Below are 16,871 nucleotides of genomic sequence, written 5' to 3' on the forward strand. Positions count from 1 at the left end.
ACAGACAGATGATTGTAGTGATGACAGAATCACTGACAATATTAAACCATTACATGACAATACTGCTGAATGTGAGAAGATGGGAGATATTTCAAACAACTGTGTTAACATTGAACAAGGAGACAAATATTCATCATGTAATGTGTGTAATAAAACTGTAAGAGAATGTGAGGTTGACTTACCAGAAGATACTACATCAAAATATTGTGATTGTAAAAATAAGGAAGAAATCAGTACTGTACAAACCAACAATTGTGTAACTAGATCTGAAACTGAAGAAAGTTCTTTAAAACAATATAATGATATACAGCTAACTTCATCATCATGTAATTCTAGGGAGATTAAGTGTGACAATAACAGCTGTAGAAGTGAGGGAAACTTTCAAAAATCTGCTCTAGGACTTGTTTGTGATTATTCTGATACTGATTCCGATTCTTAATATTTGCAACCAAAAACAAAAATAAATTGTATTTCTGGTTATCAAAATATGGCTCCAAAATGTTAACCCTAACATAAAGAAAGTATAAAAGAGAAAAAAAATAAACAAAAACTAGGTATGAAAATGTTCCAAATAAGATAATCCCACCTTACTGTCAATATACTTCTTTCCAAGAAAAGTCATTAAGATCAAATTTATATGGGAAAACTGTAAGCACATCAAATGTTGGAATAGTGTTGTACAGGTATCACATTACACAATATTTACATGGTGTAAAGTTGTCAGTCACAATAACACCTATACAGTTTTATGTTGTATAAGGCATACTCTACTCTCATTCAAACTTTCTGTTTATCCTTTCATGGCTAGTGTAAATTAATGAATTAATGGCATAAAAAGATTGACGTATTTTTTTCACTTCTAAAACTTGTTGAATGCAGCTGACATACCAAGAGTATCCAATAATTGAACCACTATAAATTTACTGATGATAAAATTTATTAAAATATTTCTTAAGATACAGATTTACCCTAAAAAGTAACAAAAAATTATAAAATACAGCATTATATGTTCTTAAGTCTAAGTTCTTTTGCTGAGATATCATGTGCTTGTCCTCAAGATGATGAAGGTTTACAAGCAAAATAACTCTTGTAAGCAAATAAGATGATTGGGATTGAATTACGTCCCTTTCATTAAAATATAAATTATCCTACAAATTAAAAATATTTGAGAAATTCTATAATAGTATTGCCTTTTCAAATATTTGTGTGCAATCAGACGTTTCACCTCAATTTCTTTAATAATATAGTCATTGACTGAAGTTTATTGCTGTATAACAGCTATTGTATTTCCAAATCCCCTTGACAGCATTGTTCTTTTTTTCATCAGCTTGTTCAAAATAGTAAATCTAAACTTAGAAATAACTGTATTTAAAGCTGCGTGCCTTCAGATGAGCCAAAATATTTCAGGAAAATCTTCAGAGAAAGATTTTAAAAAGATTTTAGATCTGTACACAGATTGAAGATTCAAGAAATAATGTACATGTTACGGGTGATTAATGACTGTTTTTGCAGTATTTATCACCATATTTATCCTGTGTGACTAACATAGTAAGGACTTTTTTTGAATATTTTGACCACTTTTTCATTATTTATGTGGTTTGTAAGGGCCCTTTGCAATGTGTAAATTCTTAATTTTCTTTGTTCGCTTCACAATATTTTACTTTTAAATATATTTTTAAATATTTTATGAAAATTAGCATGAATCTGGAGGCATGCTGCTTCAAGATTTTTGTGGATTCTATACATCACATTCCTACAATAGATGTAATAAAATTTCTCTGTGAAATGTATATATATATTATTTACTGTCAGATGATTTCATAAGAGACAGTTTTTGTTTTGTAAAACAATATAATCTACTGTGTATTAATTCCATTGGAACTGAGATGCTGTACAAAATAAAAATGAACTTTATTCCAGGATATTTAATTCCGTGGTAACTCGATATTAAGTATATAATACTATATTTTCCCATTTGCTCTCATCTTTAAGTTAATTATTCTAAAACTGAAATATATGTTATAATATTTCCAGGCAGTATTGTAGTTCGCTACTAGGTTATCAAGATAGTAATGTCTTACATTTATCATTTTAGCATTATGGAAGAAATTTGTAATTTTTTGATACAACAGTCAGAGATTTATAAAACAGAGGGATAAGATCCTCTAAAAATAGAATATTTTCCCATCTAGACATACAATCCTTTGTACGAGATTCATTGGGAGATTCATTGGCGATTGAAGAAAATGATATTTAAAATGATTTTTTAGAAGGAAATAGCTAGCATGTGCTCTTGGGTAAAAGCTTTATGGTTTTTTATGCCACCGCAGCATCTGCGATGCGGTGGCATATAGCGATTCACCTGTGTGTGTGTGTGTTTGTTTGTGTGTGTGTGTGTTATATAGATTATATAGTGAACTTAAAAAATCTTCTTGTGAAAAACCACTAGTCCAATTTCAACCAAACTTGGCAGGATTGATCCTTGGGTGAAGGGCTTCCAAAGTTGTTCAAAGAATTTCATTCCATGCAGAAATCTGGTTGCCATGGCAACCAAAAGGAATTATAAGACTAAATTTAAAAAATCTTCTTGGAAATACCCAAAAGGCCTAGAGCTTAGATATTTTGCATAAGGCATTGTCTGGTAGATCTCTACCAAGATTGTTCAAATTATAGCCCTGGGGTCAAAATCGGCTCCGCCCCGGGGGTCATTAATTTTCACTATATGTAGATATAGTAAAAACTTAAAATACCTTCTTGTAAAGACCCAAAAGGCATAGAGCTTAGATATTTTGCATATGGCATTGTCTGGTAGACCCTTACCAAGATTGTTCAAATTATAGCCCTGGGGTCAAAATTGGCCCCGCCCCGGGGGTCATTGATTTTCACTATATGTACATATAGTAAAAACTTAAAATACCTTCTTGTAAAGACCCAAAAGGCATAGAGCTTAGATATTTTGCATATGGCATTGTCTGGTAGACCCTTACTAAGATTGTTCAAATTATAGCCCTGGGGTTAAAATTGGCCCCGCCCGGGGGGTCATTGATTTTCACTATATGTACATATAGTAAAAACTTAAAATACCTTCTTGTAAAGACCCAAAAGGCCTAGAGCTTAGATATTTTGCATAAGGCATTGTCTGGTAGACCTCTACCCAGATTGTTCAAATAAAGCCCTGGGGTCAAAATTGGCCAGTCCCGGGGGTCATTGGTTTTCCTTATATGTATATAATAAAAACTGATAGTAAAAACTTAAAAACAATTTCTTCTAGCAATTGACAACTGCTAGAGGTTAGATATTTTGCATGAAACATTGTCAAGTGAACTTCTAGCAAGATTGTTCAAATTATAGCCCTGGGGACAAAATTGCCCCTGCCCCGGGGTCATTGATTTTCAATATATTATATACATATAGTAAAAAATCAAAATATCTTATTGTCTGAAGGTTTAGAGCTTTAATATTTGTTAAATGATATCATCTATAGGTACGCTACCAATGTCGTTCAAATTTTGCCTCTAGTGTCAAAATTAGCCCCGCCCCGGGGGCCATAGGTTTTCCATATATGTATATAGTAAAAACTTAAAAAATCATCTTCTCTGAATTGAAAAATCTTCTTCTCTGAATTGACAAAGGCTAGAGGTTAAATATATGGCATGAGACTTTGCAAAGTGAACCTTTACCCAGATTGTTCAAATTATAGCCATGGGGTCATAATTGGTTTCGCCCCGGGTGTCATTGATTTTCATTATGTACATATAGTAAAAATATAAAAAATATTTTTGTCTGAAGGTACAAGGCATAGAGCTTTGATGTTTGCTATATAATATCATCTATAGGTCCTCTACCAAAGTTGTTCAAATTTTTCCCCTAGTGTCAAAATTGGCCCTGCCCGGGGCAGTGATTCTCATTATGTACACATAGTAAAAACAGAAAATAAAACAAATGTTTTCTGAATGGGAGAAAGCTACAGCTTAGATATTTGACTTGAAATGTTGTTTGGTGGACTGTATCAAGATTGTTTTGAATTAAACCCTTGGGTCCAAAGTTTTGCCTTGCCCAATGGGACAGTGACCTACTTTCTTGTCCTTTGATGTACAGCAATGAAATTTTGACCATGTGCACAGTTTTAGTTGTAAAATTGAACTTTGATATCAGGTGACCTAGATTTTGATGATGTGACCTACTTTCTTGTCGTTTGATGTACAGCTATGAAATTTGAACCATGTGCACAGATTAAGATGTAAAGTGAACTTTGATTTCAGCTGACCTAGGTTTTAGTGTCTTACTGTGTTGTCCTTTGATGTAGTCATGAAATTTAGACCTTCACCACCAAATTCACTAGACTCGAGTGCATTGATATATTCCTACACTGATCTTTTATTGAGTTAACAACAGATTTAACCACTAATCTGATAATAAGAATAAGATTAGCCAGGGATCTATGCATTATGACAATCTTCAAAATTGTAAAGAAACAAAAAAAATCTGTTCCTACACTACTATTTAGTGTTGTATTAATGCGGTGGCATAGCATTTTTCTCAAATGCAATCTTGTTTTCTTTACAACATAATTTCATTACATTGTTACATTAATTTCAGCTTGGTAATATTTGATATGTAGAACAATTTTGCATCATTTGTGTGTACACATCGTCCTAAGAATATAATTGGGACCACCAAAGCCACATGTTGCCACCATTCTATTTGCACCTCACAAGTCAACTTTCAATATTGAATTGTTTAATGTGAAGAAGCTTTTAAGATAGCTGGTGGATTTGTCAGGTAAACATGAACACATTTTATAGTAATAATAACAACAGGTGTTGGAGTATATTGGTGTTTATTTCCAAATTTGTGTGCATTTAAAATAAGAACATGAACACTCCTATAACCTTCCTACCATCACAAATCTTTATAAAAATTGATGCTTAACTTCATTACAAAGTCATTAGCACTTTGATGTAGTGTTCACATAGTGTGTCCGAATTCCTTGTTACAATTATAATTTAGTGAAAAACGTTTTTAAAAAGTTGAAAAGACTTGTTGTAGAATGAGTATTATAAATTTGATATACAATCCCTGTTTTAGTTTATATAAAATCATATCACATGGTATATTTCAAATGTGAATGTCTTATCTGTACTTTCACATACTATTATTAATTTCCATATCCAAAATTTGTGCACAAATACTGACGTTATACATCTTTAAACAATCAATATACTAAACTGAAATCATCTTTTTATGTACATGTTCAGAAAATGATAAGAAGAAAAAAATTAAAAATGTATATTTCATTCATCCCTATCCATATGTCATGTCATACTAATAACTAATTATGACAGATTTTCAAAAGAATCCTGCTTTTTTATATACAAAAGTTTCAAACATAGAAATTATTTTTAAGAATCTCAAATGCAAATCTTAACAAAAAGTTTGTTTCATACTGGAACATGATACAAATAGAGACCCATTCCCGCAGCATCATTTTGTTTACTAAATATTTTCTAAACTTGTTTTTTTTAAACTCTGACCTTCCATACACCTACACTTCCTATCATACAAATGTTATAAAACAAATGAACATTGATAAATGACCTGACAAATATAATTATTATTTTATCCCGCTTTTGTAGGGTTGTTTAACCCCTTAATGTAGATTACAAATAATGTATATTATATCAGCAGACAAAAAGTTCAACCCTCTAAATAAAATATGTACCCCTATTAACTAAATACATGTAGCACAATATCACAATGTTCATTTGTATAATACAAAATAACAACACATATATAAATACAAAAGTTTGTCTTCAATGAAGGTTGTTCGTTTCATCTGTCATTAATACAGTGTAAATTACTAAATCGGATACCCGTAGCATTAGCTGTGATGAGTAAGCAATAGAAAGAGAGAGAGAAAAACACAGGCTATCTGATTTGTATGAGGGGGTTTAGCCCTGGAGTACTTATCAGATTGCCGAGTGTTCTGCTGATCTTTCTTTTTTGTAGCGTATGCAAGAATAAAAACATGATCCCTGCCGTCAAAACGTTAAACCCTCCGTTAATGAATGCTATGTGCATGTATTGGTATACAATTTAACTCGGACATGTTTTCAATAGTAAAGTCTCCTAAACTATGATACATTATAGAGAGTTGAAGCACTATTTTTCCTTATCCGCTTCGCTTATGTATATTTCTTCTTTGTTTTAACTAAATGCATTACTGGGTGCATTTTTTTTTTTGGGGGGGGGGGGGTGCAAGATTTTTTTCCATAATTGTGTAATCATCAGTGAAATGTGATGAAAAGCTGTATGTAGCTGATGCAAATTTCATAAAATATTATAATTTGAGCACCTTCTTCTAGTAAAATTATGTTTCACAGCATCATTGGTTTGTGTAGTAGATTTGAATTGATGTAAATAAATTTTTGAGAACAAAAAATGTGCCTCAAGTTCAGAATTTAAAGTTTAGAAAGTCATGAGTATGAAATTGACATACAAAACAAGAAGAGACAATTCGAGGCCCAGTAAATTTTTAGAATATTTAGAAGTAGGTCTAGAATTTATAACTTACACTATACATATATATGTAATAATTCAAAACTAGGACTGGGTCATTAAGTTCAGATATAATCTCTTGTTGGCAATCATGTTTTGACAAACAACCTTCTATGAAGAATAATTCAAACTGCTTCATTTTATACAGCCTCTTTTAGTACATAATATAAACTATATGAGACTTTAGTCTAGTATTATACAACAATATATTCAACAGTAAGGCATAATCATTTAAATCTATCACAAACATGTAGTTTTAGTTTTACAAAATTCTGTCCATTTTAAACAGTTCTTTTTAATTATAGTTGAAGTAAAAAAAGTTATTTTGAAATCTTAAAAGCTATAAACTTTGAATAGTCACATTTTATAATGGATGTTTTAATTATTTGATAATAATATATGTTTTACTTGTTACAACTTCATCAATGTTGCTTAAAATTACAGTTTATAATGTATAAAATGCCCATTATGGCTCAGAAATGCTAACATTTTTATTTCTGAACAACTATTGATTTTTTATCCTGTTGTTACTGTCGTCAATAATATTTTAATATGCCATATATCTGAATTTTCTTTTTTATCTTAAGCTTTGTTGGCAATTGGTAAAATTTTAGTGAATAAATATTTTGGATGGAAGTCAAAATACTACTTTGTTTACATTTTGCTACCTTTAGGACACATTTCTGCAAATTTAGCACTACTTTTTTATATAACATCCAACATGCACTTAATGCATTATTTAAATATTAAAATAAACACATGTTTGACATTTCTAAAACATAATAAGATATGCATGTCTGAGACATAAATTTGCCTTTAAATCAAAATAATTATAAAACACTTCTATAAACATCTAGTACAACAGCAATTGGTATATATACATAACTTTTTAATTTAAGTTTACACCATTAAACTTAAATACATTTGATGATTTTAATGGTAAGTCTACAAGCATTCTCCTAGAAAAAAACAAATTTGAATAAATTTTTAGTCTTGATTATAAATTCTTAACTGTTTTCTGTTGCAATACATTTTGAATTACTATATTATACAGGTATATAAACATAGAGATAACTCTTAAAATGTCAGATCGTTCTATATTACTCTGTTATTGTAGACTATCATTTTAATTGTCACAAATGATCTAAAATGAAAAGCTCTTAACTCTTATTGGGCTACAAATTTATTTAAATATTGATGTAGAATTTAATTTTTAGTATATTGATCATCTTTAGTTTTGTATTGTTCCGTTTTTAGTGCCCTAATTGGTCCATGTAAGATTTTCAAATTTTATGATTTTAGGCTGTTGGACCACAGTAAAGCTCATTTAAGACAATTTTAATGCTTTCAATGCATGAATTTTAAATGATGAGATAGTTTACTCACTCAAAATGTCTAAAATCTTGTCAATGTATAATCTTGTATCAATTTAACATAATATCTTGTCTGCAAATGAGAAAAAAAATATTTAAAAAAGTGTAATCATAAGGAAAAAAGATTTTAATAGATGTATAAATATTTACAATTTAAGTGAAACATTGTATCCCATTTTACAAAGTAGGTTTGAAAAAAAAAACTTTTAACATTGTAATTGTACCCAGTGGATATTCAAATAATGGATGTCCCTGCATATTTCGATATGTTATAGGAAATACTGAAAGATTTCTTAACAATAGCGTATAAATTTAGATTAATATATAATAACAACTGTCATGTAAATTAATATATCATGTAAAGTCCAAATTATAAAATGTACACTGAAATTAATAAAGAATGTTTATTCCTGAAATTTAGCTTTCTAAAACTCAAAAATTCTGATTATGAAAAAGACAGAATTTATATTTAACATGAAGTACATCCCATTTGTTTAATATAAGCGCTCATTCTTTTATTTCCATGTACATTTTCAATAACGATAGCCAGAATTTTGATGGCCGAGTTTTTCTGCACCATGGTGATTTTGATTTTGTTCTCTACGCAGGCGTAAGACGAGGAAAACACACATTGCCATCATACAGAGAAGAAGGACTCCAAGCACAACTGCAATTATCCAGTACATGTCGGGAACTTTACACTCCTTGTCTGTGATAACATCTGAACCTCCTCTGTTCTCACTTCCTCCTAAAATAAAAGTCAAGTTATTTTAATATCACGTACATAAAATGAATTGAAATAACACTTCTGGTTCTGAATTCTGACAGGGACATTTTCTATATAAGTAAGCCATACAGCTATTAAACATTTGTGGTTATTTGCCAGATTGTTCCAGGAGTCATTTAATGCATGGAGGGGCAACTAAGAGTCTTCTTCCGCCACGAAAAGCTGGAAAGTCACATGATATAACCTTTACAGTGTATGTGTGACTACCCAAACAAAACAACAATTAGCAATGATACACATGATGAATATCATATATGTTGTTATATATATAATTGTGTATAATAATTACAACTTGCTTCTTTTTTCCTACTTTTAAGTTAAACATCTTGAGCAAGCAATGTATTCAAAGAAAGATGTAACACAATTATAGACAATGTGGGTATAAAACAAAAAATGTACATAAATATATTACCAAGTGAATTTGTTGCTCCTTCTGTATGAACTTTGATTGGTACACCGAATGACAATGTGCCATTTTTTCCTGTTGTCGGAGTGTTACGTTTCATCCTGAGGTTGTGATTAAACTGTTGATCCATTGTCAACATCGTGCCAGCTGATCGTTTCTTTCTTGTCAAGGCATTATTAGTGCAATATTGCTGTAAGAGTAATCATTATTATAAAACATTTTGACGTATGCCTGTAATTGAAACGAGGCTTGAAATATGGCGGACGTAAATTTTTAAATCGTCAATTTTATGTAAAGAAAGATCTTTAAAGTTTTGGAATAAAATTGTTAATAATCAGCATTCGCCTATATAAAGCATGTATTTAGATCAATGTGTTAATGGAAATAATAAATGCTGGGCTAGGCAAGCTCATACTATTATTAATGAGTTAGGATTTTCATATTTGTTAGATAACTATAATGTTATTTCTGATTTTAGCTTAATTTTTAAACAACGCCTTAGAGATCAATTTATACAAAATTGGCATGAGCAAATAAATAACATGCCAAAATTCTTTTATTTTAGGAATTTCAAATCAAATTTTTGTTTTGAGGAATATCTAAATGTAATACAAAATGACAAGTTAAGAAAACGTTTGACATGTTTCAGACTTGGTTCCCATTCTCTAGAAATTGAAATTGGCAGATATATAGGTTTAAACAGAAATGAGAGAATATGTAAACTTTGTAGTCAAAACATGATAGAATCAGAATATCACTTCCTGCTTTGTTGTCCATTTTATTTAGAAATAAGAAAACTTTTTATTCGTAATGCATCTTTTCCCACACTGAATAAGTTTTATTATATCATGTCATCTAATAATAAATTATTACTGATAAGTAAGTACTTGGACAAAGCTTTTGATTTACGATCTAATACCATGGAACAAATGATAAATAGACGAAATTAATGATATATTATTAACACTACTTTGTTATTTGTTAATTTAAAAAACGATTACTGATATTTGAAATGTTTATATATGTATCTTGTAGTTATGTGTGCTATATTTCAAGATCTATGTATGTATATGTTTTGTATGTATTGCCAAAGGCAAGGATTTGCCGATTTGCAAATAAAATTTGAACTTTGAACTTTGGTGTAACTTATTGTGATTATACATTATTAGTCCTGTATATCTATAACTGTTACAGTTAAAGTGATTATACATTATTTGTGCTGTAAAGTTGAATTGTAATAACTGCTATGGAATAGAAGTATAAAATAAGTACATGGCTGCTGTCAAATTATTAAGTAATATAATATTTTTCTCAACTGAATGTTTTTTCGTTATAGAGACAGGTTATATTTGTCCACATATATAATCCAATCCGATACATACACACATATATGTATGGAATATAGGGCTACAAGGGACTATATAATCTGTCAACAATATTTGTAACAAATTTTCTAAAAGTAGTCTTATATGTATATATTTTAGACCCAAAAGAAATCTCAACCTGTATTTCTCTTTTAGTTCAATGTACGGTATAATCTGCATAGTTTGTATTCATAAGGTAAGTATTAGGAAAAACGGTTTTGTGCTTTACTATGACTGATAAATTATATTTACCTCATGGTCAGCACATTTGACATCATCTACATTCAGACAGGTTGCAGCATAACTAAACCTGACATACATAGTCTTTGGTGCGGGACCATCAAACATTGCTGCTTTAAACAACCCTGTAAACATTTTATACTTTCATATACTTAATGTGACACTTTAGGGCCCAGTTACACAGACGGTCGGTCCCCAATCGGTCATTTAATTTTAAATTTACTCGCTGTTATGATCGGTTGTCATGCGTGATTTTATTTCTGGTTTTCTGTGTAAACGGCCATCGGTGACAGAAAGCAAACTCAAACGGGAATGAGTCGATGATTAAATACTGAAATACTTTTGGTTTTTATCGTTTGTAAATCGGAGCTATATCGGGCGTAACGCTGATTAATCGGTGTTTGATAGCTAGTCATCAGTGGTTAAACACTTTCTGTCAGATATGGCCGGTGATTCATATTTGGTTATCTTTGTCTGATCGGCTATATCGGTGATTAAGAGCTTGCATATCTCGTGATATAGGTTGCCGTCGGTAATTTTTAAAATGTTTTCACCGATCGAGAATTTTAAACGTGTTTAAAAATCCCAATCGGTAATTTTTCACCGATGAAACTTATCTTTCCCCAATAGCAGTTGATAGGTGGAAAACAGGTGACCAATAGGTGATATCGGTGATCAATACGTTGTCATCGGTTCACTCCATAAGGGGCCAGTTACACAGACGGTCGGTCCCAAATCGGTCATTTAATTTTAAATTTACTCGCTGTTATGATCGGTTGTCATGCGTGATTTTTTTCTGGTTTTCTGTGTAAACGGCCATCGGTGACAGAAAGCAAACTCAAACGGGGTTGGGTCGATGATTAAAATGCTGAAATACTATCGGTTTTCATCGTTTGTAAATCGGAGCTAAATCGGGCGTAACGCTGATTAATCGGTGTTTGATAGCTAGTCATCAGTGGTTAAACACTTTCCGTCAGATATGGCCGGTGATTCATATTTGGTTATCTTTGTCCGATCGGCGATATCGGTGATTAAGAGCTTGCATATAGGTTGCTGTCGGTTATTTGTAAAATATTTTCACCGATTGAGAATTTTAAACATGTTTAAAAATCCCAATCGGTAATTTTTCACCGATGAAACTTATCTTTCCCCAATAGCAGTTGATAGGTGGAAAACAGGTGACCAATAGGTGATATCGGTGTTAAATACGTTGTCATCGGTTCACTACATAATTTGGCTAAAAAAACTACCGATCAATCACCGATGGCTCTGTGTAACTGGGGTGTAATTTGGCTAAAAAACTACCGATCAATCACCGATGGCTCTGTGTAACTGGGGTGTTATCTGGTGCATTCATTTCATCTACGAATCAACGAAAATGTTGAAAATGTTGGAGACTACATGCAGCTGACGTTATAGTCATATGAATATTTAGGCAAATAAAATAAATTGATAAGCAATTTGATAGATCTTCTATTCATTGAACGAACGAACATAGAAACAAATAGACAAACAAAATGTGTGTAATATAAAATGTTCTATACTAAACATATTCATTTTTCTGTGACTATATATAGATTTGTTGTACAGTGCAGTGGTACGTTCCAGCCTATATTTAGCATTTTTAGCAGCAAACCTTCATAGTGCAAACCTCCATAGTCATGCTAATTTTCATGGAAATTTTAAAAAAATATTTAAGAGTGAAATATTGTAAAGCGAACAAAGAAAGTTATTTACAAGAGGCACTTACAATCTACGTAAAATACCACAAATGGTCAAAATATGCAAATATAGTCATTACGGCATCAGTCACCCATAAACAACCAGTCATTAATCAAACATAACATGTAAATTATTACTTTTTACTTTTCTTTAATCTTTAGTTTTCTTGAAATAATTTGATTCATCTGGATGCATGTAGCTTTTAACTTAGAAAAAATTCTACACTGAAGGGTAAAAAGTTCTCATGGTTAAAATTATTGTTGTACAAACTATCTTATGTCGGTTAAGTCTTCAAAATAAGCAAGAAATAGAGACATTATGACAAAATTTAATGATTTTATTTATACTTTATACGGCTTACCTGTGTCGAAGATATGGGTGGTACCGGCTGTTGAGTCCCCAGCATTGTATGTAATACCAGCGTCCGTGTCTAGAGCAGCTTGGGCTGTAGTGTTTATACATCTGTCATAATAAACGATTGATTTATATAATTGATCAGATGTGTGTATGCTTCGATTGATGCTTCCACTAGACTATAAATTCTTTATATTAATGTGTATGAATTCTGGGTATTTTCTTTAATATGACATTAAGAGTTTTTATGTTAAAACTTTGTTTTATTTCAGTCATATATTCAAATGAATGTAAAATTTAGGATTTTTAAGCAAAACTTTCACGCACCATGTATGCATCGATTCAAATCAGGAGTACGATTTATAGTACTATTATTCTGTGCTAAAATTCAATGAAGGTGGATTTTCTTTTCTATTGATTTAGATCGTTTTTTATCAAATGTTTCCAAAATGAAACCATATTTCGACAACTGGCTACTTTATACCATAATTAGAGGGCGACGTGCAAAACTGTGCTAGAAAAATTTCATCTGAAAAAGGTGTTTCATTTTATACTTGCATTAATTTAAATGTTGGCCTCTAGTGCATTTTAGGTGCACATTCTAAACAAAAAAAAGAACATGTATCTACATTTCCTCCACAAAATACAGACTAAAGAACAAGAAATGCAGGGTTTTAAATTCAAATTTAATCTTTGAAGAAGAAGAATAAAACATAACAGATAGATATTTCTGAGGCATTTTTCCGTCTGTACACATCTTAAAATCAACGCTTCTACATTGTCCTCTGGAAAAGCGTTAAATGCTAGTCTTAAACTTTCTTTGATTACTAAATTTAGGGTTCTGTCTGGTGCACTTTCGGGTGCACATTAAAAACAGAAAATTTCGGATAAACAAGGTTGTTAAATAGTGACCTTTCTTTGGAAATATTTTACATTAAGCTTCAATAAAAAAGACAGTAAATCATCATCACATACAAGGTCCTTTATTAGGAGATCTACTTAGAAGTTAAAAAAGAATTTACTCAATAGCATGCAGACGCCTGAATCTGTATCTATACTGACCAAGAGAAATATATTGAAAGCGTCTGATTATTATTACTTCAATGCATGCAGTGATTTGCCTGATAGCGAGCTCTGTAGGAGCACATTTGTCTCGGAGCACATTTGTCACGGAGCACATTTGTCTTACGTAAGACCGATGCGGTCGCATTTTTCACACATGAGACAAATGGGACCTCAAATGTCTACCCAAAAAAAACTCATTTGTGTGACAAATGTGCTCCGATCAAGTTTTCTAAGGGACAAGAAAGCACATTTGTCTGATGTGTTTTTAAGGGACAAGAAAGCACATTTGTCTCATGTCATTTTTTATGAATTATTTGTCACATTATTCCCACGGCAGAAATTCTTTTTTTAGAATCGAGGTTCGCCGTTTTACCTCATGTCAATGTATTGTAATCATCAATAGGTTTGCTTATGCTTTCTTTATGAAAACCTACAGTGAACTAGTATTAATCATAATATTTCTAATTCAAGTAATTGATTGGCATAACCTGAAAGCGTACACTGAACAAACTAAATCCCGTTCACGATGGTACAATGGTGACAGCGCGGTGACACGATGTTACGGTGATGAAAATGCGATGGTGCAATGGTGAAAACATAATGGTACGAACGTGAAACAACGACTGTACGATTGTGAAACAACGATTGTACGATGGTGAAACAACGAAGGTTCGATGATAAAAACGTGATGATACTATGGTGAAAGACGATGTTACGATGGTGAAAATACGATGGTACGATATGATGAAACTGCGATGGCATAATGATGAACACGCGATATTATTTTCTCTATCGTGTCATCGCATCATCGTGATTTCACCATCGTGTTTTAATTATCGTACCATCTCAATTTCACCTTACCATTGCGCATAGCTGTTCAGGGAGTCAAAATGTAACTTTTGTCCAAACGGAACACCGTAATCGGTTGATATTGAATGATACAATATCGTGACTCGTTACGCATCTTGCCGAAATCTCTCATCTCGTTTCGCATCTAGTTTGTCGACGCGAGACAGGAAATTGATTCCAGGTCATATACCGCTAAGTAGTATTTAAAGGCCTATTATGCCTGAGAAATGCTTTTATTTGTATTCCTTAAAAGCTTTGTATTTTTGGTATACTTTTAAAGCTCCAAAAAGTTACTCATTGGCTAATTACCTAAAGCATTTTTCATCTGCTACTTTTTTTTAATTTGTACAGTTGAAGTGATTTAGAATTTTGTATTGAAGTCAAAATACTACATTTTTTATGACGCATTATTTCACATTTATCGCGAATTTCTTTAGATTACAAGCATCTAACTTCCTCAGAAATCATTATTTGAATATTAATAAATTCATTCTTGCTTTATCTAAAGAAGTAAAAATTTATTCATTTCTGAAATCTCGTGGTACTGGATAATTCGACATTGCGAGATCTCGTGTTACAATATCGTGCCTTGCTTCGTGTCTCATCGGAATGTCGCGTCTCGCACGATTCTGAGTCGTCCGATATTCCATAATTATGGCATTACCCGGATTATTTTAGGAACTCATACATGTTGTAAGTACTTTTTCAATGGCGGATCTGAAAGTCGCAATTCTTGGAAAATGACGATTTTTACACACATATATTTCTGATGAAAACAAAATACGTGTGTAATGGTCTTCTTATTTTCTTCCATAGATCAATTAAGGGCGTCCGTGGCCGATTGATTAAAACACCCCACTTGTTCCTAACCGCTGTAGGTTCGACATATACACGGGGCATCGAACTATTCATCGAACTTTGCGAGGATCCCAGCCAGTGTCCAAATGCGGAATACATATCCGGTTGCGCACGTCATAGCTATCGCGTGTGCACGTAATAGTATCGCGTTGCCACGTAAAAGCTATCGTGTGCGCACGTAATAAATAAGAAAATTGTATGTCCCCTTTATGCCACCGTAGATACTACCTTGTTTTTGCTAAGAATATTTCTAGTTCCATAAATCATTTTTAAAACTTTAAGCATTGAAAATAAACGTATCACAATTGATAACGATAACAATAGACTTGGTGCATATGTGTTTAGGTTCTGGATGCTACACTTATAGAATTTTTTATTGTGACATGCAGAACATGGATATTCTTTAATTTAATATATGACTCCAATGCAGAGGCAGGAAGTTTTTGACTGACCGGAAGTGACCTAAAAACGGTTCTATAAACACAGAAAACACTGAACAATGGCTGGTTGCCGGTAAACGGACGGGCATAATTATTACCTTTTAAGAATTTTATAGAAAAATGTGAGATAAATGTGCTTCGAGTGTCCTTTCTATTGTGTGCCGAACACATCTGTCTCATTTCCAATTTGCCGCAAATTTGAATGTTTACAAACACATCGGTCACACTTCGTGAGACAAATGTGCTCCGAGACAAATGTGCTCCTACAATGCTTCTTTGTGCAACTTCAGGTTCTATCGTTATGCACGCAAACATGGAATAAACTTACCCGTTTGAGGTGTACAGATTATATGTGGTTCGAAAATCAGAATATCCGGACAGTACGACATCGTAAATTTGAATTGCTACGGGAAATTCTCCTGCAGCAAACCCAGTAGGTACAGTGTATGTTACTCGGAGTCTGACTGTATCGCCTAGATCGGTTGTAGTAAGTGCTGTGCCTGTGCCATCGACAAGACTTGCTGCAATAGTGTCCGTAACTACCGCTGCAGTTACTGCCGTCAGTATATTCCTATTAGATATATATATGTATATATATTAAGACTGGCTTAAATGTCAACTGGGCTGTATGTTATATTACATTATTATCATTGTTATTTATAACTTGTCATTTCTGACGTCTATTTGTTTATTTTCGTAACTTTGATAAATATATTTTTCATTAATATCAATATGTTAAGACGTGCGATGAGGTATTTGCATGCACTTTAACAAAGTAATAAAGTTTTGCAAAATAGTAAATATGGAAAACTCACGGAAAGTTTCACCATAATTCAAATCTAAAATTAAGCTTCA

The 16,871-nt window shown here is 32.1% G+C and overlaps 1 protein-coding gene across 1 annotated transcript; it reads right to left on the bottom strand.

The window, feature by feature from the left end:
- Positions 1-4,818: 4,818 nt before the first annotated feature.
- LOC132754174 (uncharacterized) lies at positions 4,819-16,667 on the bottom strand. The gene is made up of 6 exons (XM_060744769.1): positions 16,657-16,667; positions 16,345-16,587; positions 12,812-12,912; positions 10,741-10,853; positions 9,131-9,314; positions 4,819-8,679 (listed from the first exon to the last, which is right to left on the bottom strand). Exons 1-6 carry the CDS (start codon positions 16,665-16,667, stop codon positions 8,465-8,467), a joined length of 867 nt encoding a protein of 288 aa, XP_060600752.1. The 3' UTR covers positions 4,819-8,464.
- Positions 16,668-16,871: the final 204 nt, after the last annotated feature.

The sequence above is a fragment of the Ruditapes philippinarum genome, unplaced genomic scaffold (assembly GCF_026571515.1).
Source record: "Ruditapes philippinarum isolate M1 unplaced genomic scaffold, ASM2657151v2 ctg786_1_1_1_1, whole genome shotgun sequence".
In the NCBI taxonomy this organism is placed as follows: domain Eukaryota; kingdom Metazoa; phylum Mollusca; class Bivalvia; order Venerida; family Veneridae; genus Ruditapes; species Ruditapes philippinarum.

Bases quoted from the DNA above. Each gene is read 5' to 3' on its own strand.
- LOC132754174 (XM_060744769.1), bottom strand. The intron at 12,913-16,344 runs GTAAGTTTATTC...TTATTATGACAG, and splicing joins AATCTGTACACCTCAAACGG to ATGTATAAACACTACAGCCC. The intron at 10,854-12,811 runs GTAAGCCGTATA...AAATGTTTACAG, and splicing joins CACCCATATCTTCGACACAG to GGTTGTTTAAAGCAGCAATG.